Source organism: Simochromis diagramma, unplaced genomic scaffold (assembly GCF_900408965.1).
Source record: "Simochromis diagramma unplaced genomic scaffold, fSimDia1.1 OVJJ01000596.1, whole genome shotgun sequence".
NCBI classification, from domain to species: Eukaryota; Metazoa; Chordata; class Actinopteri; order Cichliformes; family Cichlidae; genus Simochromis; species Simochromis diagramma.
Genome location: NW_024387245.1, coordinates 11,497,561 through 11,522,417, shown reverse-complemented (window position 1 = coordinate 11,522,417; position 24,857 = coordinate 11,497,561). Strand labels below are relative to the sequence as shown.

The 24,857-nt window shown below is 38.7% G+C and overlaps 2 protein-coding genes across 5 annotated transcripts in view; both read left to right on the top strand.

Moving 5' to 3' along the window:
- Nucleotides 1–24,251, top strand: part of pdlim5b (PDZ and LIM domain 5b) — a 34,084-nt gene extending 9,833 nt beyond the window's left edge. For 2 of the 4 annotated variants that reach the window (XM_040000240.1, XM_040000241.1), the window contains exons 3-13: nt 4,508–4,659; nt 14,162–14,198; nt 14,520–15,037; nt 17,217–17,371; nt 18,182–18,209; nt 20,494–20,657; nt 21,905–22,085; nt 22,271–22,451; nt 22,820–22,940; nt 23,014–23,129; nt 23,243–24,251. In XM_040000240.1, coding sequence (XP_039856174.1) covers nt 4,508–4,659; nt 14,162–14,198; nt 14,520–15,037; nt 17,217–17,371; nt 18,182–18,209; nt 20,494–20,657; nt 21,905–22,085; nt 22,271–22,451; nt 22,820–22,940; nt 23,014–23,129; nt 23,243–23,332 — 1,743 coding nt within the window. In that variant the 3' untranslated portion in view covers nt 23,333–24,251. Of the gene's footprint in view, nt 1–4,507; nt 4,660–14,161; nt 14,199–14,519; nt 15,038–15,875; nt 15,899–16,878; nt 16,906–17,216; nt 17,372–18,181; nt 18,210–20,493; nt 20,658–21,904; nt 22,086–22,270; nt 22,452–22,819; nt 22,941–23,013; nt 23,130–23,242 lie in introns of all 4 variants that reach the window. The other 2 variants (XM_040000242.1, XM_040000243.1) reach the window with 2 other exon arrangements.
- Nucleotides 24,252–24,392: 141 nt separating this feature from the next.
- The window catches only part of bmpr1bb (bone morphogenetic protein receptor, type IBb), a 59,950-nt gene continuing 59,485 nt past the window's right edge, over nt 24,393–24,857 (top strand). The window contains exon 1 of the mRNA XM_040000244.1: nt 24,393–24,821. The gene's annotated coding sequence lies outside the window, so the exon portion shown is untranslated. The remainder of the gene's footprint in view (nt 24,822–24,857) is intronic.

The window sequence follows — 24,857 nt, the reverse complement described above, 5'->3', positions numbered from 1 at the left end:
ACATATGCAATAAATGTATTGAAATGTTAGGTGACTACACATTTTTAATTTTAATTTTATTTTTTTGCCAATTCTGCCATTAATGCGTTAATGTAGCAGAGCAGTAGGTAAAAACTGAAAATGACCGTGCCACTTAGTTCAATAAAAGTCCAAAAAAAATCCCCTTTTTATTAATTCATGTAAGAGTTGCACAAATCATAGATAAAGGTAGAAACGGGCACTTGGCTTAATCCTCACCATGTCTAAAAGCCTTTTCATATCATCTGGCTCAGCAGTGTTAGTCAGCCGGGTTTGTTTTTGACCTGACTGGAGAGCATTCAGTATTCAGTGCAGGGTTGGTACTGCTTTGTGTGTTTTGTTTGCGTTGCCATGGCGATTTGACTAAGACCTCCTTGTAGGTCTGCTTGGCATCTCGTGCTTTCTAGCAGCCAGACTGATGCAGAGCGAGACCGGGGTCAAACCATGACAACCGCTTTCTACCTCTGTTCAAGTGCCCTTAATTGGGATGTTTGGCTTAAAGGAGAAAGAGTAGCTACAATGTGGTCCCCTCCCAATGTATGCTTCCTCTCCAATGATGCATACTCTTCCGCTTTACTGTTTGAACAGTTTGTGCAAGGTGTTGTAGGTGTGCCATCTTAAAGATGACGTCTTGACAATGAGCTGTACTGTACGTGCTAGTACAGCAGGTTGCTGCACACTGTGCTGTAAATATTTACCTTTTGGGGAGCTTTAAAAGTAAATTTTTTTTTTTATGTGGAATTGTTTTCTATCACTCCTATGGACTGTTAACCTTAGGGCTGTATTGTATTTTTGGCATCTTTTCAAATAAAATCTCAAACATGTATTTAGGCTCTTTAAGGTTTTCTATTTGGTGTTCCCAAATCTACAGAAGGAGGTCGACACACTGTATTATTTGCAGGAAAGAATAACACAGGAGTTTGAAAGCATGCTCGTCTAAGGCCACTTTAATAGTAAGTACCAGTAAGAGGAGGTCAGTTTGCTTTATCATGTGCGTTTGTGATGGTATAATTTTAGGTCTCGGTCTTTTCCATATAAGGTACTCTATCTTACACTATCCTATACAGACGTGACATTCATCTCGCAAGCCTGCCAGCTCTTACCACAAGACACTTCCTCCAACATGACTTCCCAGATGAAAAATGACCGCAACCTTCTTCCTTACTCCATAATTTCCTTAAAGCCAGGAAGCTAGACACTGACCAGCCAGGGGGATGATTGCTAACCCCATAAAATTGGAGTGTGATCTTAAATACGTTGTATTATCATAAACACACCCAGTTTATTCAATTTATTATTGACAGAAGAAGTGCCTTCCTCTTCTTCTAGGAAGAGTTTTGCCTGAACTTAAGAAAAAAAAAAAAAGTGGTGTAACAATGAAATCATAAATCAGTGGTATAAAAATACAGCATTGAGTTTAGTAAAGAATCCAAGAGTATTAAGACATTTGGCACCAACAGACTCCAGAGAGGGAACACATGTGTCATAAATTTAGCTGTAAAAACAGAATCTCTTTTTTTCCCCCACCAAAATAAATCTTATAAATGTGTTGTCTTTGTTTGCATATCACTATATTAAGGATACATTAATAATTGAGTGCACATTTAATTGTTCACAATCTTTTAAAAGAAACTTTTTCCCTTTTTTCTTTGTGTCTCTATTTGATTATGACTTTACAATAGATGAAGACACATGGAAGCAATAGACATTTTGGAAACAGTGTTACTTTTTCTTGACTTCTGTTCCACTTGTGAGGTTTCGTAGGTGTCCTGTTTTGGTTTTGGTTTGTTTGAATATCGAGTTCTTAAAATGCTTTTTGTACCAGGAATGAATTTGGCGATCCCTGCACAAATCTGCCATGTATTGGTGAATTTAACTGCAGGCAGGATGTAGTAGTGCTGGAGTTAATACATGTTTAGTTGTAGTGTGGAACAACCAGTTATTATCAGTAACTCCACAGCAGTAAAATCACCAGTGTGGGAGGACCGCTGTAGCGCCACAGTCACACCATTATGCAGCTGGAATCCCATTCATGTAAACAAAGTTGGAAAAAGATGTCATTAATTTGGAAAGCACCAAATTTTTCAGATTTTTTTACTCCAAGTTATGCTGTGTGAAACCCTTTTGGATGATTTTATAGCAACATTTGAAAAGAGGTTTTTGATTCCACACATTATGTAATATGGCCTGGATAATTGGATTTGGCGTAACACTTTGCTAAAACATGTTGATCTTTTGAGAGAACTGGAGAAGCGCAGCCAAAGTTCCTGTTCATTACTTATCTCCGTTCCATCACGAGTGTCTCAGGCCTCTCCATTTATATTTATAGACCACGCATGCCAGGGATTCTTACTGTGACGCCTATTTGTTTCGTGGCCACATGAGAAAGACGGTGTTTGAGTGAAGGTTATCTCTCTGCTCTCTACAGACTAAAGCCCATCCAACAACGCATTTCTTTTTCTCAGAATATTACAAGAGCCTGTTTCTTCTTCTCTTGAGGTGCTGCATTTCTGAGAGCTTTCCATGTAAAGAGCAGTAGCAATCGCATCCTTACAAGGAGAGAACTTCCGATCTTGTTTTCCACCCTTTCTCTCTGCCTGACACTCACAGGCACAGGAAAAAAGAGACTCTGTTTAGTGGAGAGCAATGTCTCACGGATGTGTGCATTCACAACCCCTCAGCAGCTCTTTGCTGTTGGCCTCCGGAGCTGTGCAGCAGATTTAGACATAGCTGGCAGATGTCAGTAATCTCTGAACAGTGCTTGCATCACTTTTATTGCCCCGAAGAGCTACAAGTTACTTTGCTGAAAGTAAATGTGTCACGGGAGACTCAGAGGCACACCTGCCATCATTTACGTAGTCTGGTCTGTGTCATACACTGAGTCAGTTGAAGTTATGATTGTGTTGTGGCTAGTGTAGTGAGCGCTCTGCCTTTTGTTAGTCGTACTTAGCATGTGACAGCGCTATAGTTTTTCCTGGACGCTGGTGTGAGTAGATCCATCTAAGCTGGGCATTTGACACTTCCTGCTATTGAACTAGTGGGAAACATGAGGAATGCACAGCTCCAGAGAAATGTGTCGGTCAATTCAAACCACTGTTGTCATTTCCTCATTCTTTCTGCCCCCCTCTTTCCCACTGTTTCCCCCTCCTTTTGTTACTATGAGAGCTCACACAATGGCACTTTCATTACATTCAACTGGCTGCTTTTAGTGTTACTGATAACCTAAAGGTATTATCTAGCAGTGGTGAAAGTAAACACCTTGTTTGTCTTTTCCCCTTTTAAATCAGCTTTAAAATGATTAACTTAAAAGATAACTTGATGTTGAGAGATGAAAAACACGTGCATTTGGATACATGTAAATTTTATAGGTTAATACAGAGTTTTATGTACAAAGCTGGTACATTTCATTCAATAATCCACTAAATCGATCGACAAAATCCCTTCCTCAGGCTTCACACCCTCTTCGCTTGCATGTGCTGACACTTTCTGAGTTTTGCTCTTTCACAACATTAAGAGACCTTAACAAGGCCAGCACAGGGTGAGTACGCAGAATCCCTTTTCTGCCTAAACATGGCTGTACAGGTTTTGAGTGTGTTAAGAGTGTGCTGAGTGATTGATGAAGTGTACTCGCCCTTCTAATCACTGATCAGTCACCGCACCAGTCATGTCATCATCATGTTTTTTTGTTTTGTTTTTTTCAATGTTGATTCCAAAAAAGTCCAGCATGATAGCAAGGGATAGAAAACCTAATAAAACTCAATTTAAATAAAAATAAGTGGATACTACATAAACAGCAGTAGCTGTGTTACACAGCAGGTAAACACGCGGATTGTGTGATGCACCCACAATTTTAATGAATGGAAGGTTGAATCAAGCCAAGAAGTGGAACCAAATAAAATTAACTTCTACAAGAGAGAACACAATCTGTGCATCAGCACCTTTTACCATCACAATAACAAATTACCAAAAGGGAGGAAAAAAAGCCTGGAGGGGCTCCAGGAATGCTTCTGGAAGTCCCTGCCTGACCAGGCGAGGACTCTAATTTTTTTTTTTTTTTTTTTTTAATGATTAAAATGAAAACTTTCAAACCATATGGTTTTGATTTGTGGTCATTTGTCATTTGGTCATGTGAGTCATCTTTGTGGGAAAGTTTTGGCTTTTTTATGGGCAGATGGTTTTGGGTAGATTTAGAGTCCTCTCGCTGATGTTGTGATGTTGATGCTGTGAGGAGAATAAGATGACTATCTTATCTGACAACGGTTACATAAGACAGGAAGTGGAAAGGAATTCACAATAGTTAGTGATTACAAGGGGAAAAATGAGCACAGTATACATGCATCATAATTACTGGTTAACATTCTTTCGCTCCTTCAACTACACAGAGGCAGAGTTGTTTAAACTTAAATGCTATGTGAATAACATTAATTTGAGTGCATAATGATCATACTTTTCTTACTGGTATTTTTTTTTTTTTTCTGCGTCTTTGCAGCTGACTGATGGAGGCAAGGCCACCAAAGCCAAGATGAGTGTTGGAGACATCATTCTGTCGATTAATGGGATTTCCACAGACAGCATGAATCACCTCGAGGCCCAGAACAAGATTAAGGCCTGCACAGGCAATCTCAGCCTCACTCTACAGAGGTAACTGCATGAAAATCACATCACTCACACATCTTGGGACTTCTTCAGGACAACCTATGAATTTCACTTACTTATGTGACTAGACAGACTTCCCTGGGACTCCTGTCAACATTTAGATTTTTATTAATATGCTGTTATAGCTGGTTTAACACAGCTTCAAAAGCACTATGAAGTGATTTTTCCTACTTGTGTGTATTGAAGCAAATTAAAAGTATTTTGACAAAAGTTATAGTAAATATTTTAAGGTACTTTTTGTAGGACAGAAAGGCTGACAACTGCAATAAGAAGCTTGATTTTTAGAACTTTACTTTATTTGTGCTTTATTTAATTAGACATTTTTATTATTTAAAGCAGATGAAGTCTTGCTGTGCTAATTAAAACAGTTCAGTGTTTTTGCACTGAGCTGCAGTAAAATCAGTGGAAACTGGTTTTATTGGCATAATATTTTGTTATATTTTTTATTTTAATCATGTAAAAGCCTTATTTATAGTCAACTATAGCATATAATAAATAATTTTATAGACTAACTTGGCCTTGAATGCATTGGTATAAACATAAAATAATATACCTAAATAAATAATAATCAGTAATAAAAAAAAAGTATTCTTTTATGGCTGGTTCATTACAGAAAAGTTTGTAACCAATAGTCTACAGATGTTTTTTTTTTTTTTTTTTTTTTTCTGGCTGGTGTAACGTGTGGCACCAAATCTGCAGGAGGCATCCAGCTTTGTATATGATCATGCTGAGTTCATCGACTGTTTTTCCACTAATTTCATTAGGAAAGTATAAAATTCTGAGACCCACGAGGATATAAAAGTGTGGTGTTAGTGTTTGTTTTGTTTGCTTTTTTACCAATATTTTTATTGATTTGTCTCATAAACTAACAAAAGAAACAGATGAAAACAATATGATCCACAAACTGATAGTTTCCATTCCACACATGGCAAAACACATGACAGTGAAAAAGAAATGCTTAAAAATCTCTTAGAAAAGCAGCTTTCACGTAGTTCAAAAAGAGTCCACTAATCTTTGAAAACTTCAATTTTCTTGACATTCAGCAACTATTTTCTTTCTTTTTTCCCTCCATATACTTCTTCATTTCTAATGGGTTATCAGTCAGAATGCATGCTGAGGCAGGACGGACACACTATAGACATATTTCCCTGCACAACACATGTTAATCATCCTCTGTTCTCATAGCTGAGAGCAAACAAGCCTAACTCTATGGGAAAACACCCATAAACACACATTTGGAGTAGAAATGTACTGATGTTTAGAGGAATAAACTTATAAATAGAGAAAAATGTGGATTTTCTGCCAAATGCTTGGCAACCATATCGCCACATCAGTGAGAAAAAGCGGCCTCTATCAGTTTCCTGACTGAACAGTCAAATTTGCTGTTTATCTTAATGGGAGCCATTCAGTTAATCTTCTGGAAGGGGAATGGAGCTGACCAGGGAAAGAATAGAATCCCAGGTTTTATGAAACTACTATGCTAATATAGAAGTGTAGGAACAGCATTAAAATCCATTTGAATTGTTGTAAATATCTCAATGTACTTATTGAACACAGAGAATTGCATTTAAAATATACAATACAATTTAATGTAGATAAGTATATTTATTGTAATGATCAAGATATTGGTAAATATATTAGATATCATCAGATATTTTTGTATCCAGTTTGTGATACAGTAGGGAAAAAGAGGAGGGATTAAAATTAGCAATAGTGAAACTCTGTACTATTTTTATTGGCGAGTCTTTTGTCTGAATGAGATGAAGTGGTGAATCTAACAGTGTATACGAACCCAGCGAAGAGCGACTTTACTGTCACATAAACAAAGAGAGCCAAAGCAAGCACGCACACTTTCCAAACTATAAAATTTGTTGACAGAAAACTTAAGCCTGGTTTGCTTGTACTGTCATTCCATCACCACATCAAAGAAGAAAGGAGCCTCTGTGCTTTAATCGTGGGAAAACTGTCTGAAAATAACCCCGTCCTGCAGCTGTATGTAATGTAGTGCGGGTAATGGATGCGCAATGAAACATCAAACATTGCCATTTCAGAGTATACGTAAATGCACTCAATAAACAACAAAAGCCTTCTTATTGCAAATATTACATTACTGCAGTATTTTGTTTATGGCTTCATTTTCATATGCTGCTCTGAAATTTTTATTATTGCTTATCTTGTTGAGTGACAGAGTATTTGAAATACTCTGTGCTTAAATACATTATTTATAGTGTACAGGGTGCATTATATTGGTTTGTATAAAAACTCTTAAGAATACTACAGTACATAACCCGATTAGTACTTTTATGCTGCTGTTTTCTGAAATGCTTCAAACCCAGTGTGCATAACTGACACTTGGTGTGAAGCTTTACCATCTCCAATTATGTGCTACGGTTTGATTGACAGTTTTGATCCTTGCTGATAAGACTGTTTGTGCCATAGCAACATTACAAGACTACCAAGAGATGATTAATATGGCAGTTAAAAGATTCCTATATTATGTCACTCTGAAGAATGTGAGCTATGAAAAACAGTTCACATAGAAGATATGTGACCATCCAAATAGCATTATTCATCTGACAACATTTAACAGTGCATTTTCTAGACTGCATATGTGTATTGATTTTCTATCAGGAGTTTGATCTGAAAGAATATTATGGTCATTAATATCAAAGTCTAAAAAAATGACACTTTAAGTACGTTTAATCTTGCATGAAAATGGCTGTAAAGTTACTCTGACACAGTGACGCTGCATAGAAAATAGTTTAGTTTCTATTCTGGTAGGAGTGGTCTCTTCTAGGATGACAATGGCTCCCTTCATAAGACACCAGGTGTTACTGAAAGGTTCAGTGACTATGAAAATGATGTCGGTCATATGTTCTGACTGCTTAGAAGCACTCTCAGTCATTTAAAATGCCAAATTCCAGTCATCCAGTAGAATAACACAGACTTCTAAAACCATTGTCAGTGTCTTTTCTGGAAATGTGTAATGGCCCAACATTGTCTTAAGACACTTGTCAGGTATGGCATGCAAACTAATGATGGTGTTTAAAGACGCCAATTCCAAAAAAAGTTGGGATGTAAAATGTAAATGAATATCAGAATGCAGTGATGAATCTTATGAATCTGTATTTTACTCAAAGTAGAACACAGAAAATGAATGACATATTTAAACTGAGAATATGTAACATTTTTAAGTTTCAAGTTTGAATTTAATGCCATCACAAATGTTGTGACACAACCAAATTTACCACTGTGTAGCATCTCGTCGTCTTTTAAAGGTCTGGAGACCAGTTGCTGGAGTTTTGAGAAAGGAACGTTGTCTCATTCTTGTCTGATAGTCCCGGGTTGTCTTTGTCATATTTTTGTGTTTCATGATGTTTCAATTGGTTTCAGTTGGTGAAAGGTCTGGATTGCAGGCAGACACCCAGCACCCAAGTTCTTGTCCTACGAAGCAGAGCCATAAAGCCAATAGATGGAATACGTGGTTTAGCACGGTCTTTCTGAAATACGCAAGACCTTCCCTGAACAAGATGTCTGGGAACATGTGATGCTCTAAAACCTGTATATACCTTTCAGTACTGATGGCGCCTTCCCAGATTTACAAACTGCCAACTCCACATGTACTATACGTGCTATAAATAATGAGATTTTTAAAACAACAATTTGTATACAGTTTTTTGCTTTTTGATAAAGTTCTGCCAATATATGGCCATCAAATTCAAACCTAACTAGTATATGACCTTTACTGGTACATTTTCTCATTTTATATCTTTTCTGTTTTGTGAAGAAAATACTGGTTTATGAAATGTAAAAAATCATTTATTGTCCATTCTTCTTTTATTTACATTTAACGGTGTCCCATCCTTTTTGTATAGCTACCAATGTGGAAAAAACAGGCGATCACTGAAGTGAATCTACATAAAGGCCCCGAGGAATTTGGGGACTTGCTTGTACCACACATACACTGATTTCAATGCATTAATGTTATTTTATTGTTGCTAGGTGAGGATAAACATGTTATCATCAGAAAGGAAATGAACCTTGGAAGTGCCCTTCCTATCCTGTTGTTGCGTTATATAGTAAGTCATAACAAATGACTAGATGAGGGTGAGCTGTCATAGAGTTTCTGGCAAATGGATAAAACCGGTTTTATTTTCCAAGACTGTAATATAAGAAAAGGAATTTAAGCATCTCTGTTTGCTCATTGTCAGAATGTCATTAATCCGAGTGGAATATATATTATTTAGTTTTGCGGTTTCGTGTTTTGAATTGGAATCACAGCCAGGAAGACTCAGTATAATTATATTTAGTTTGGCTGTTTTTGTGGTGAATCCAGTCGCTTCTATGGTTTAGTTCTACCAGCATGCACATTTACACACAAGACAGCATTTGCTGAAAATGGTCATTTTTAATGACCTCAAAACACTGGCTGTCTAAATGTTTTAGACTGAGATCTTCCACATCATCTTTGTTGATGTGCACAGAGTAAACATGAAGAGTGGGCTTGAGTGAATTTTATCCTTTTTTTTTTTTTTTTTTGTTCCAGTTTCATGGAAATCTTGTTGCTGACCAGCTAACATTGGCAGCTGTGGAAAGAAGTCTTAGGAAAGTATGATAATTGATGTTTATTTATTGTCACTGAAATATGCAGCACGGTGTAATAAAACACCATTTCCGAAAGCTTGTGGCAGGGTGCACCTGGTTCCAAAACCTCAAAGATAATACAGATCAGCACAGCCAGCCCCTGTGAACCACTCTTTTTGGATTTTCTTTTCCACATTTAACACTAACAGCGTGAGAATCCTTTTGAAAGGTGTTAATTGTGCAACTGCTATATTAATGATCCGATACAGAAAGTTTGCTGCCCAGAAGAACCGATCATTGTGCTTTTGATTGTTTTCAAAAAGTCAAAAGAAACCAATAAATGGGAGGGAGAAAGTAGAAAATTGCAAAAATATCCTCTTCTAACCAGAATCCTATGAATTTGGCATCACTTTTGCTATCATTAGATTTGTATCTGCAGCCTGTGCTTTAGCTGCGGTCTGTGTTTTTAGCTAAACAGTAGTCACCTGCTAAGCTGCTCTGGAGTCTGTCTGCAGACACATCTATATATAGCCAACGTACACCCAACCTGTCTTACGCTGTTTCTATCACAGGGAGATACAGAACAATCCAATGCAGTCCAAAGCCCTCACTTACTGCTGGCTTAGTCAGATGTGGTGTGGTGGTTGGAAGAAACGTAAGAAAGGATGAGGGTTTATTAAATTGCTTGGACACTGCTTTCAAAAAATACATTAACTAGAATCTGTTTATTCTGTTGTGGGTTCAGTGATTCATCCTTAAGGAAAATTCATTTTCCAGCATAAATCAACCTGGTCTGGATGTGACTTGGGTTTGCTGAATATAATCAAACTGAAATCTGAATATCTTGTTATGATGCTGTAGTTCACTTTTTTTACATATTGCAATTTTCTTGCCAAGACAAGCGCACGCGATCAGTGAGTATCACTTTCACGTGTGGAGGAGCTGTAATATTCAGAGTGATGCACGTGCGAATGGTATGAATGTCCTCTATCAATCTAACACACGTGACAGCTGATACGGACAAGAGCGCAGGGTTCTGGCTCGGCAAATATACACACACCGGACGTGCAGAGACAGGAGATTACTATGTTAGTTAGTATCCAGGCAACTGACTAGTTACATGCTGATAAGATTTACCTCAGTGAGCAGCATGTGTGTGTCACCTATTTAAACCTCCGTCCCCACTCTTGTCTGTTGTAACATTCACTATTTCCTCTTCAGAGATGCGCATTCATATTGAAATATGAAGGGGGAGGGCGCATGGACAGACAGGAAAAGCATTGTGCCAAACACATGCCGAGTTTTGCCATTGACCGGATAGGCTGGCTGCATAAAAACACAAATACAAAAAAAATGTTTTTTCCACCACATCCCCTAATGTCTCATATCTGTTGAACTTAGTTGTTTTCTTTCCCTTTTTGTTTTTGTTCATCTTCTTTCTTCCATGTCTGACAAAACACATTGTGATTTCCACATCAGCTACAAAGTTCCAACAGTTTTACACAAGTTAAACATAACAGGGTAGACTGTTAGCAGAGGTTTTGGAATAATGTAACCTTTTGTATGCATGAATTATCCTCAGCCCTATCTTCCCATGTGTCATATCTGAGCTTTAATCAGACAGATGTTTCTATAGATTCTTTCCAACATCAGAAAATGCGTGTGAAACGCGTATGGGGAAAATTAACGGCCACTCCTATGTGAGCAGTTTTTCCTCTCCATCAAAAAGTGGATATGCGGGTCTGCAGGCTGGTAAGGCACATGTCTGTGTTGAGAAAGCTGTGTCTATTAGTCTCTCCATCATTCAGTCAAATGCCATATGCCAGACTGTTTCTCTTGGCCCTCAAAGAGACGCAGGCAGAGTGGAAATACGTCACATTGCTTTGCCCTCAGGCTGATTCCTCCTGTTGCCTCCTCATTCTCGTGTTCTGTGTGTGTGTGTGTGTGTGTGTGTGTGTGTGTGTGTGTGAGAGAGAGTGTGACAGAGTGGGCACAGTGAGAACTCTATGTTGATGAAAACCATGCTCGGCTTTTTTTTCCTCTGAAGAAATCTTTTTGGTGTCTAATTTAGAAGTCAACCAGATGTAATATTTATTATTCATCATTTCATTTGGTGCATAATCTAGAATTTTGTGCACATAACACGTAAATCTTTGCCTGTGACACACGATTAGACAAATACTAAAGGTGGAACTATGTCTTCATGAGTATATACAGTAATACAAGTAGTGGTGCTTTGATACAGAAGGAAAACAGTCCAGTAATCTTATATAATATATAAAATAATAGTTTCCATAAATTACAATGAGAGAATACTTCTCAACAGAAACCAGCTTCATAATGAAAAGTAGATAGTTGTCATGACACCCTCGACACTCTTAGGTCTGAATGTCTAGTTAAACTGAGCTTAACCAGCACATACAGCTGGACTTTGAACCTTAAATACACACTTGTGGGCCCGTTGTGTTACGCAGTGTTTGTCTCTTTGTCGTAGGAGAACAAAAGCAGGTCCAGCTAGGATAGCAGAGGGGCTGAGTGGAGCAGATGTTCACGGGACCACCCTGTCAAGTGTTTGTTCAGTTTGCTCTGGGAAAAGGCTGACAGAGTGAATCCGCCCAGCTGCCCCAGTCTGCGACACTGATATCGGATACATGCTGCCTCATTTTAGGCTGGTTTCTGTTTTTCATGGACTGTGCTGTTTGATCTTTAGACCTTTTGCTGTTTTCCTTGGCACAGTGTGGTGTTTCCTTCATAAGCAACTATAGCCTAATGGTGCAATGGAATAGTACACTGGAAAATAAGCATACTGTATATTAACTGTTAAGTGGAAAACCGTCAATGCAAGTAAGGGCACAGATGACATCAACATCTGGTTGAAGGGTGGGGCTCTTTAATAACCTGGTTTTGGCTCAGTTATTGCACTTCAGCACAGTCAGAAAGGAAATGCGTGAATTTGTTGACTGTTTTCCTTATAAGGGATGGCAGCGAAAGGAAGCGAGCCAGAGGACATACGTAGCTCCTGGTCCGGAACCAGCCTTGCTGACTCACTGTCTGTCTTTTTTGTTTTATCTTAATGAGGCATAAGAGGCACATTGTCTTCATGTTCAGACCAAATATAGGACACATTGTTAACGAATGCCTCTGTCTGTATTTGAATCTTAAGAGATCACTAAGCGTGTTTTGTGCTTGTCATTATTTATATATGCTGTTACAGTGGTGGTGGCTCAAGGTAGCCAAGCATCAAATTATGAAATTAAGAAGAAGGATATGTACAAGTAATCACTTTAGACTGCTCTAAGAGTCTTTGTATGATGTCAGTGAGAGCATATATCCCTCATATGATGATCGCAGCCGTACATCTCTGGTTTATGAGGGGCAGCCAATCACAAGAAGGTAATAGAAAGATGCATAAAACAGTTTCTTTCAGACAGAGAATGAGCTGAAGGGCTGCAGCAAGGCTCAGCATAAGATCAGTAAAGACTATTGTGAATTGTAAAACATGCAAGGTTATTGAAGTAGACTCTAAAAATGTATATGCGTAAAGAAAAGAGCTTAGTAGGGTCCACTGTTAAAAGCCTTAAATTTACCTAACAAGGGCTTACAATTGGTTAGTTTTGTTTGACGCTAAGAACTGTGCTGGTTATGATATTTGTACATACATGATGCAGATTTCAATGTTTTCCTAAACATCTTGAGAAAAAGAGATTACTCTCTTCTCCCACAGCAGCTAAAATTATGGCAGCTGCTTTGGTCATAAGTACAAATCAAATCTATCCCACACTTCAACACCAGGCTGCAGAAGAAAACATGCTTTAAATTACAGTGAGTTCACACATACTGCAGGTTTTGCTTGTTGCTTCACTTACACGTGATATATATTTGTTGTTAATCACTGTGTTGAATATTTCCTCCTCCAGGCTGCTATTTCTTTGTATCTATTTGAATACATAAAAAGTATGTTTAGGTGCCAAAGACATTATGTTATCACACATTGTGATTATTATCATTAATACCTTTACTCTGAATTGGTGCAAAGTGATCTTTGTTTTTAAAGAATATAGTTTGGGTTTTGAAGAGTTTACAGCTTGGGCAGTAAATTACAAAACTTTTTTTAAGTTAAATTTTCCATGCAGCCATTAAGTTTCTACATTTAGGCCTGTATAAAATTCTGTGTAAGTCTTTGTTTAATTAAATTCCCCATGTTATGGTTTATTTGTTTCTCTGCATTAAATCTATTCAGCAGGTACACTGTAACCGCAAACTGTTCTCAAACCGTGTGCTGAAACATGACGTAATCTGATGTGCACTTCCCTAGAAATCTAACAACACACCACATCAACACAGTCTGTTACAGGTATAAATGTTTGCACTGGCGTCAGCCACGTGCGTAGGCTGCATAATAGGCTCTACGTAGAGAAACTCTAAATTAGGGTTTAGCAGTAGCGGTCATATTCATGCTTGTAAATCGCGCTATTTTTAGTGAACTTTATGGTTGAGAGTTGTACATGAGATGTCTATACCGGATGTGCATTTTGCATTAAATTGAAGCATGTGGATAAAGTGCATATGTCTGTCCTTTGAAGTGATTCTCTTTTCCCACCGTGGCCTTTGTTGAAATTGATATTGATTATGTTTTTACACCTTCTCCAGAAATTCTTAGGAAATCCTCTCTAATCCTGAGAACAGGACCTTTGGAAAAAGACAGAGACGTGAAATATAAGACCGGTGTTCGGCAGCTCATAATGAAACCTATTAATTGTCCACAAGCAAATTAAGCCCCGACTTGAACCATGTTTTTCTATTATACATTTAGTAGGTCTAGTGAAACCAAGTCAATTGCAAAATGATGCTGAAAAGATGTTTAATGAGCACTGATTAAATAATCTTCTTTCTGTCTTTTCAGGCCCTCTGCTGCCCCTTCTAAAGATGGAGTACCCAAGGTATGAAGGAAAATATTTGCTATATAAAATAGATTAGCTTAAGCTATTTTCATCTCTATTTATTTATGAAATAGTATAGGTTTACATGCAAGTAAGCATCCTTGCTGTGCCCTTCTGAGATTATGTTGATCCACAGTTTTGGTTTGGCATGTCCAATGGCCCAGAGCACCATTTTTAACCTATATGACACAAACAAAGTGTGTGAAAACAGTTTATTTACATGTTGTGCTGTGCTGTTGGGAATGCTGTTTTAGAGTACATGCATGGGATGTTTTATTGTGAACTTGTTTGTGCATGTTGTTTGTCTTCACTTTCATGCAGGATGAACCTCAAGAAATCATTAAGCCCGTTCCAATCACTCACCCTTCCCCAAGCACCACATACACCAAGCCAATAAGTCAGGCCACTCCTGCATACAACAAGACCGCTCGTCCATTTGGCGGCAGCAGCAGTGGGGCTTCCTCCTCACCGGCTGCTCCTAAAGTCGCTTCTATACCCTCTGAGTCATCTGCTTTTACACCAGCTGCCCCTTCCCAGCTGCCGCAACCTCCGTTTCCGCTGAGGTCGAACCAAGCTGCCACAGACTCTGCTCCAGCTAGTTCAGTTCCCAAACCCAGCCCTGGTCGCTCCACCTTCACGTCCTCATCCACCTCTTCCTCCTCATCCAACTCCTCCTCTCCTGCCAGAATGACAACCACCTCCTCCCATCCTAACGTCCCACAGCCCTCTGTCTATAACACACCTATTAACCTTTACTCCAATGCCAATGCTTGTGAGGTGGCTGTCGGACAGAGGCGAGGTCTTTTGGAGAGCCAGGGAGTGTCAGAGCATGTTAATGGGTATGTACCATTTATCAATCTAAAAGGAACTAAAGGTGGAAACTATTATTTACAAATATAAACACAATATGTGCTTCAGTAAACCACAGACATCGTAGCGTCTCAAATTTCCTAAAATACTGCCTTGAATGAATATGAAATATCTTAATCTGATTTTCCGCTCTTACCTCACTGGCAGTGGGAGCTCGTTTACACTTTACAGCTGTCGAACAGATACTCTATCTAAACTGCAGTACTTGCATCAACATTTGTTTTTAATTAGCTTAAATCCTTGCAGCTATGTACTTCTAAAGACCACAGAGGAAGCAGTTTGGCTGGATTGGTCTTCATCAGCAGGTTTTTGGATCAGTAGCCGGGCTACAGTAGCCTGATCTACGTTTACCACTCATTATTTTTTTCTGTCAAGTGAAAAAATATGTCATAGCGATGTGATTTATGTTACCAGAGTGCATACATTGGTGAATTTATTTTTTAGTATATAAACTATGGAAAATAACATACATTGAGGGCCATGATACTGAAGTACAAAATCCTTTACATGTAAAACTGCTTTCTTTACCATCTCGTCAGTCTTTTCTTTGCCTGCAATCTTGGACTGTTGGCCTCTAGAAGGTGTGTGTGTGTGTGTGTGTGTGTGTGTGTGTGTGTGTGTGTGTGTGTGTGTGTGTGTGTGTGTGTGTGTGCTAACCTGCATGTCTTCTTGTTGTGGTTTCTGTGGTTTCCTCAATGCACATTCTCTCAGAAGGGTGTTTTGAACTATACTTGTTCTTTCCGACTGGTCTATTTATGTTCCTTATGGGCTTCAATTATTTTCCATTTACCCTTTCTTTACCCACAGGAGGAAGAAGAGACAGATACCAAGTTAGTGCAGTGAATGATAAAGTAGCTTTCTAACCATGTGGAATGTGATTATAGCCTTTACATCTCTCTACTTTATGATTACCGAAGGCATGCTGCTTGCACCTCTTTGACCTAATCCTCACAAACCTTATGTTTCTATTCATTAAATTACCATACTTGCTTATTTCAAGGTCCAAGGAACTGTGAAACCCTGTAAATAACCAATCTCTGATTCTAACCCCCACATGACACCCAGCAGGAGGTCACTTCATACTGTTAATTATTATTTTTTAGTAGCATCAGGCTCTGTGTTGGTTAATACCGTGTTTACACCCAGTGAAGTCTGGCCTGTCATCACACTGGGCCTCTTAAGTCACTCAGCTCTGCATCTGTCTGGCTCCATCTGCTACTGTGTTTATTCAAGGCCAATCAAATCACAGCCAGTGTATTGTGTTTTGGTTGAGAATAGCCTGTTTTGTGCGCTTTTTGATCGCACCGTGTCTCCTCTCTCTTGAAACAAACACATAGTGGAGCAGCTTACATAAACTTGGGCTTTTGACATTCAATCGACCCAAAGCTTAGACCAGTACTCGAACACTACACTTATTGTATTCCAGAGTGCGGTAAAATTAGTTTGGGTGGGAGCCCTTAATTCAAGAGCACATCACTCCCATCTTGTGGTGAATTGTGGTCATTGTCGTTTCTCAGTCACTCCCTGCTGTTAACATGCAGCCCGTGTGTTGAATTAAACTGTTTTTGGCTTCTCTTAACTCATGTCATCAAGCATTAGACATTAAGCAGAGTTTTTAAGGACGTTTCATAGATTTTATTCACTGGCTGACTTTTACTCCAATAGTGAAATGTAGAAAAATCTGGGCAGTGTCACATATAAGCAGAATAATGTCATACTAAATATTTGGAGCTCTATGAGGCTTTAACTTTCAGATCATTTCTGTCCTTGTTCCTTTTCTCCTCTGTACATTCTCATTGCTCGCCTGCAGAACTTCACCTCCAGCTAGACCTCAGAGGTAAAAATCGAATAGCTTTTAGGTCACAGTGTGAAACCTGCATCTACAAGCTGCACCTTCTATTGATACTGACTCAGTACTGAGCTTTTTGCACATGTGTGCACAGCGTGTGTGTTGGTTGCCGTGATGGCAAGAGTGTTACACCTCAAGTGTGCATTTAAAATGGTTTGACTGTGTTAAATATTCGAATTTGTACTAAATTCATTATTTGTGTTATGTCGGGCAGGGATTATCCTCCTTGATGCATGTTTAAAGCACAAAAGTTTACCACGTCCTTAATATGATTTCTTCTTATTTGTTTAATTATAAAGGAAAGCCGCTGTGCAGCCTGAGAATCATTCATCCCCACTAAGTGATGCCAGCAAGAAGCGTCTGATTGAGGACACCGAGGACTGGCACCCACGGACAGGCACCTCCCAGTCACGCTCCTTCCGTATCCTGGCCCAGATGACTGGCACTGAGAACGGTGTGTACCAAAATAAAATGCTGAAACTAGCCGGACATTATTTCAGGAACCAGAAAATACTGTAAGGATCAGTTCAGTGTTAAATTCCAGTTTCTAAACCACTGCTTGTAATTGCAATTTAATTAATTGTATTATATTTATATTATATAGTATATTTCTACTTTCTTTCAAGCTAACTTCTAGTATAATATTTCAAATAACAGCATTTTTATACTCGGACTTCTATTGCTGGTGTAGATTATAGTGATTTTGGAGCTTCCTCAAATAATAGAAAAAAGCTTTCATCACCATATGATTGATTTATTATTTCATATTACAGTTTTGACTGTAAGTGACATTTGATGTTACATGAGCAGGCTGTGGTTTGGGCTTTTCCTCCAGCTCTAAGGGTTAGTGCATGCAAGTGTTTGTGGATCACTTCAGATGCATGATGACATTTACAGTGGCTCACTTCAGTCAAGTAAGATCAGATGTCTTTTCCCTCTAATTTTGTCAGGCACACTTACCAGACTGGTGTGAAACACATGTGATTTGTTGTGTGTGGTGTGTCTGCAGCTGAGCAACTGGAGAATAGTTCAGGAAGTCTTATCACAAAATGAGCCTAAAATAGGTTCGAGTAGAGGTAAAGCTACAACCTGTAGAAAGCTGAGCGTAAAACCTTTTCTGGCCTTGCCTTCCTTCAGAAGCTGATAAGCTTTATGTCCACAGCCCCTAAATTATAAAAGCATGTGTCTTCATATATGTTCACTGACTATTTAATCCACATTCAGCTTCATTTTCATTGGTGTTTTTGGTTATTTTCTGTTGCAGAACAAACCCCAGACAACAGTGGAAAGAAGTAAGTACTGTAATCTTATTTGGTGTATGTTTGAGGGTTCCCCCCCCCCCCCCCTCTGTCTGGTTTCATTTTTCTCACTGTCTGGGTGTCTGCGTTTTGAGTACTTTTGCAGGAAGAAATGCATCTGCTTTGGCAGTTGTACTGTTATAAGAAGTTCTTGATCACAGAGGTTTTGGATTCAGAATTGGCCCTCAGAATAATTGTATAAGCATACGGACGAGCCTGTGATTTAAAGTAAAGCACTGATTTCCTGATCTTAATGCTCGAATTATTCTTAATTTGGAGAAGCCAGTTTCAAAGCTCTCGGGGGGGGAGATGGGTGAGTGGAGACAGCCACTGGCTTAGCGTAGGCCGTGATTTCTACGGCTTTTCTCATGTTGAAGTTGAGTTAATCCGCAGTAAACACAGTCTGCCCGCTGTACCAGAACCCCAACCAACCAGTGTGTCATTCACTCTGCGCGTTGTGGGTTGTTAAATGGTACGTGGGTAAAAGCACCTCTGCCAAGAAGAGATTCTTGCTCTCCTTCTGTTAGTGACATTTAATTCAGAGAACTTCTCTTAAGGGAGAAGTGACTATTACACATCTGCTTTGTTTAATAAATAAAAGTTTATAAAGAGTAGGTTTTCTATACTTAATTCATACCTTTGCTTCCTTGCTTGCATGTGTTATCTTTACTTAACTTACTTAACCTTTCAACCTTTCCCTGTTCTCTTCTTTTCTTTAATCCTTTCTCGCGGGGCAAATCAGATTGAACAAGTTGGACCCAGAAGTTATAGGACACAAGTACAACAAGCTGAGAGACTGGCATCATGGCGTTTCAGCACGAGTGCTAAATGTGTAGTAGAAAAGGGTTTGTTTTGCTTAATGCTTTATTTAATTTTGATTTTTGATTAAATTTACATTGTCGGCCTTTGCGCAGCAGCATAGTTGCACCCTTCATTTGGCAAACTCTTTTAAAATGTCGAATTTTAAAGTAACACGAAAACAAACTATGTTGCAAAGATAGTTTTAAAGTATATTTTTTCTGGTGACATGTAATTTAAATATGTAAATGATTCATGCATGCACTACATGTGTTTGACTGAACATGAAGCACAACACGATTCTGTAGTGTATAGTATGTGTTTCTGTAGTGAGTTGTTCATATCTGAGCCTCCACTCTTAATCTTATTCCTTACCATTCTGAGCATTTTCTGTGTCTTTTTCTTGTATTTTGTACACTAACCTAAGTGATATTTGTCCACCTTGTATGATTTTACCTCAATAAACTTCTTTCTGTATTGCTCTTGATCTTTTCCCACTCTTTTCTTCTTTTATTCTTCTGTGATTGGAAAAAGTCACTTTGCCAGTAAGAAATTTCCAGTTTTTGAATGTGTGTGATGTGAAAGAATTTTCTGTACATGAAGAATTTAAATTAAAATTTCCAGTCATGTAATACAAACTCCACAATTCTGCACCTTGTAGGGCATTAGTTTAAGCACAACACAAATGCTAAATGCTCCAAACCAGTAAAATGACAAAACTTATGCTGCTCACACTCAATCAGTTGGAAGTAGCTACGTAGCCTCTTAATTCCTATGGAAGCAGTAAGGATGTACTTTGTTTTCCACAGAACTGTATTGCATTACATTATTCAAAATAGCATCCAGTTTGAAACAGCTAACTATTCTTCATGATGCTTGTCACTAGAAGAACTTCTCCGTGTAGTTTTTCTTGGATTGTTTTTTATATGAGTTACTGGTCATTCAAACAGTAACACATTACAGACAGCATAAGACAGAGAAAACGCATTGGAATATGATCAAAACTACAAATAAACATAAAACCTCAAGTCTGTTGTAACACATTCAATGTGATCTGGCTGAAAAATAATCCAGATGTACAAATTGTTAACCTGTTGGAACAAAGCTGGTCTGCCGAGTGATCGCTAACTGGGATCCCTTGCCGTCTGTCACTGTCTCTCCAACGGTTGCGAGTTTTCTTACATCAAGGGAGACGTAGTTAAAATGGTTCCGTACACACATTCATTTTCAGTTCAAAGAAGACGGTTGATTATGCAAATGTGAGCCAGTGACTCATCATACTGCTAGTCATTAAAGCTTAAGGTGAAAACATGGTTCAGGTCTAACTATAGGTTAGGGCCAAACAAGTAGTAGTTATGGGTTTATACTGCATCAAAAAGTCAATGTAATGTCCTCTGAAGTCATGGAGAAATTACTGTGCACACATGCGTGCGTGTGTTTGTGTGTTGCTGAATTATGACATATGTATATCTGTTTTTAGTGAGTCTGTTGAGAAACCCAATCCCACTGTGCACACCTCACCTGCAGCGAAAACATACTCCAAACCTGCAGTGGCACCCACAAATGGCAAGGTTGTCCCTGCTTCCTCATTTAAAAGTCCTGCAGCCCAGAACAAAGCCCCCTATCAGCCTGGAGCTCCATCAGGTAGAGTAACATCCTGTACAGAAATCCTTTTCACTTCCTACTTCTGTTGTTTACAGCCACTTACACGGTTCTGCTTCTGCCTTGAACATAGATCATGTGATGTAGTTGTTGCTTCTAGCCTACAGATGGCAGCACCCATTCATCTTATCTGACACCAAGCTATTTAAGATTATGAGCTCCATAACAGCCAGAGTTATTCAGTTAATGTGCTTAGATTATTGGCTTTTCCTAAGATCCCTTTAGCCAAATAGATTGTGAAAGTGATGTTTTATAGGTTTTAGAGGTTTTATTCTGCTCTTTAAATACAGAAAACCCTGGCATGAAAACTTTAGGAAGTAATGCAAATTTTCTTTTTGTTGAAAGGAATCAGCCTGTGATCATTATTATCAATCCAGCTGTATGATAAAAGCATGCTGTCGCACATGAACAGATGCACTGTGCATCCAAAAGTATTTCCCTGGAAGCCTTTAAAAACATCTGCTGAAAGGTGCCTCAGAGGGAGAGAGAGCAGGAGGCGACACAGTGAGGTCTTTGTTGACTGTTATTTATCAGATTAACAAGTGCCTGAGTTAAAGTAAACAAGCACATATCTGTGAAAGGGGGCTGAGTATGTGCCATGCATCATTCAGATTTACAGTGTTTATAGGTTTAATTTATCATTTTCACAATTTAAATTTCAGCACATCATCATCATCATCATCATCACATCAGAATCATTTTTCATTGTGTTTGGATTAAAAGCTTTTCTATGCCTGTTCTCTAAAGCTGTGAGGAGGGCAGAGATAAAATCACAGCCACAAAAACAGACTGAGGTGAAAGAGCTGCTGCCTAAAAGGCAAATAGCATTTGCTACACGGGGAAATATTTTCCCCAGCTTTAAAAGTCTCACTGTCCTTTGTGTTTAAAGACCTAAAAATCGCTTCCAGTAAGAATCAGTTTCTGTTAAAAACCGTTCTGTTTTTCCAGGTGTCTTGGAATTTGTTTGCCTCAGTAGGAAAATCACAGTTGGGTGGCTCTGTCCAAGCCTGATCTGTCATGGTTCAGGCACTGAAGTCATTAAATAATTCCCATTCCTCATCCGACCACACACACCCCTAACCTCTTCTTTTCTATTAACTGCATCTAGTAACTACTAGTTGTTTGTTCACTTTCATTTTGAAACATAAACCAGGACTTGATCTTTTTTCTTTTTTCTTTTTTCTTTTTTTTTTCTTCAGTCATCTGACCCATAGCTTTTTCTCATTTAGGTTTTCCTAAGGGTGGAGCACTTCCTTCATTTGGCAAAATCACCAATCCTGCTCCAAAAGGACCAGACCGCCCCACCCCGCGGCCACATCCCGAGGACCTCAACTCTCTGGTACAGCGTGCTGAGCACATCCCAGCTGGTACGCGCACCCCAATGTGCTGCAAGTGCAACAATATCATCAGGTATGTCAGAAAAACTGCATTCGCCAAAGGAGCTTTGGAACAGTAAAACATTCTTCATCAGCTACATTTACATTTAAATAAGTCTAAAGGTCTGTATAGCCTACAGCTTATTATGCAGAATGTTTATGTAAAACTCCTCAAGTGGTGCTTTGCTTATGTTTATGATCTGTGCTCAATCCCACCAGGGGACCATTCCTTGTGGCCATGGGTATGGCATGGCACCCTGAGGAGTTCAACTGCGCTCACTGCCGCTCCTCTTTGGCAGACCATGGATTTGTGGAGGAGGGGAACAAGGTGTACTGTGTGCAGTGCTATGAGCAGTTCTTTGCTCCCACCTGTGCCCGCTGCCAACAGAAGATTCTGGGGGTGGGTTAAAGTGTCTTTGTCCGCTTTAACTAGAAACTCGTATTACCCTCCACTCTATTCCAGGAAATGAAGCAAACACTGATCAAATCCACTGAAGTGTGTGTGATTGCACATTTAAAAATATACAGCACATACTGTGTGTTGACATATATTCAAAAAAAAGAGCTGTAATATGATTGTAGCACATATACATATGTAAGCTGTAGCTAACTTTCCTTAATATTGTTAACTGTGTACAATCATGTGTTTATAGCAGGAGCTGCTATCCATCTGCTAACACTGAAATAGTCACTTTATTTTAATTCATTTTGTCGTGATAAATACAAAAATGATTCAAAAGTGTTTAATTTGATATCTTTTCTCCACAGGAGATCATGAATGCCCTGAAACAGACCTGGCACGTGTCCTGTTTCGTCTGCTCGGCCTGCCACCTCCCAATCAGAGGCAACACGTTTCACATGGAGGACGGACAGCCATACTGTGAAAAAGGTTAAACGATGTTTTGTAAAGAAAATAAAGACAATGTCTCGTTCAAACAGACTAACATTTGCTGTTCACTCAGACTACTACAACCTGTTTGGGACCAACTGTCATGGCTGCGACTTCCCCATTGAGGCAGGGGACAAGTTCTTGGAGGCTCTAGGATTCACCTGGCACGACACCTGTTTTGTGTGCACGGTATGTTCAGGAGATTAATTCTCTGTGCAACAAGAGCTGGAAATCCACATAAGTAAATACTGCCAATGTCGCATTAAGTAAACCAACTATATTATGTTTGTTTCTCTCTACAGGTGTGCTCTACTAACCTGGAGGGTCAGGCATTCTTCTCCAAGAAAGACAAACCTTTGTGCAAGAAACACGCCCACACCGTCAACATCTGAGCTGACCTTCTGTGAATATACATAAGAGAGAGAGGGGGCATCAGTTTGCAGCAAGTTATATTTCAAGCAAATGTTAAATATGTTCTTGATTTAAACAAAAATAAATAAATAAACTGGATTACTGGCATTCTTTAATAATAATAATATTTGGTCAGAGATTCCACTGTAAGCTTCATTCTGTGCTCTAGTATTGGTATTAGCTATTATCATTAGTTATGTCACAGAACTTTTAATAGAATATGCAAGAGTAAATTCAGTGCACTGTTGACTTCTTTGTCAGTTCCGTATCTACACCGATGCATTTTTAATACCCGTGTGGTGGTGGTGTGTTGAAGATGAGAAAAAATTAGTTTACAGGGTTTAAAAATTAAGCTTATTTAACTTTAAATAATAATAAAAACAAAGTATATTTTAGACAGGGATCACTCAGTCTGGCAAAACAATGGGAAATATTATTAATAGTAATTTTTAGTAAAATCTTTAAATGATGTGCTGTTTAGTTATCACAGTGAAATGGAAAAAAAACCAGGCAGTAACCTATTAAAATGTGCAATTTATATATTGTGCGTGCATTTTATTATTGATGCATCCAGGAGTATTTTGAAAAGACTTCCTAATGTCAAGTGAATAAAGTGGGGACATCCAGCTGTTTCTGTTCATGTTGTAAAGTCTATACTTCAGTAGTTAAATGTTTGAATGAGCATCCTTCCAGTGGTATTGAACCAGCTCCTGGCATTAAAACGCATTTTATTTTTCCTATTTTGTGCTAAACCATTCAATCACAGTTTTGTGGGATTTTCAGGTTACCAAAAAACAATTTTAAAATATATTTTCAAAAGTGGAGTTCTGCTGTCAGGTTTTGGTTTGTTTGTTTTGCACACTTTCTATGCATTCATTGAAATAAAACAGTCCAACATTGGCTGCCATGCATCATTTCAAAACCATGTTATTCAATTCTTTTGCACCGGACACTAGATCAAAACTGTTGTTTATGCTCCGTTTATGAGACGTTAGATGGACAGAAAGCATTGAGACGAGTGTGTGATGTATCACTGCTTGATATGTGTCTGCTATAACTATTATTATGAGGGGAAGCTTAAGAGGCAGGCAGACGGGCGCCATGCACTTAAACTTCAGTAAGAAATTTAAGTAGCTTACAAATGTCTATATAAGAATTAAAGAAACTATACTTGGTCTTCTGTCTTGTCTTGTAACTGCTATAGGCTATAAAGTGTGAGAGATTCAGGAATAACTGAAAACATATCCAGTGATATTCAAATAACTGCAGGAGCTCAGGTTATTGCCATTCTCCAAGACGTCAGAGGTGGGAGCTGTGGGACACGAGATTTAAGCAGCCTCCAAAAACTATCGGTAGCCTACACTTGGAAAACTCCAGACGTAGAGGCACATGGGCACAAATAAAAGAGACCAGAGTAGATCTAAAATCAGGACCGACTGGGATTTTATTGTGCAGCTTTAAGAAGAGACGGTAAGTATACTTTTGTTGTCTCTGTGGGAGCGCAGT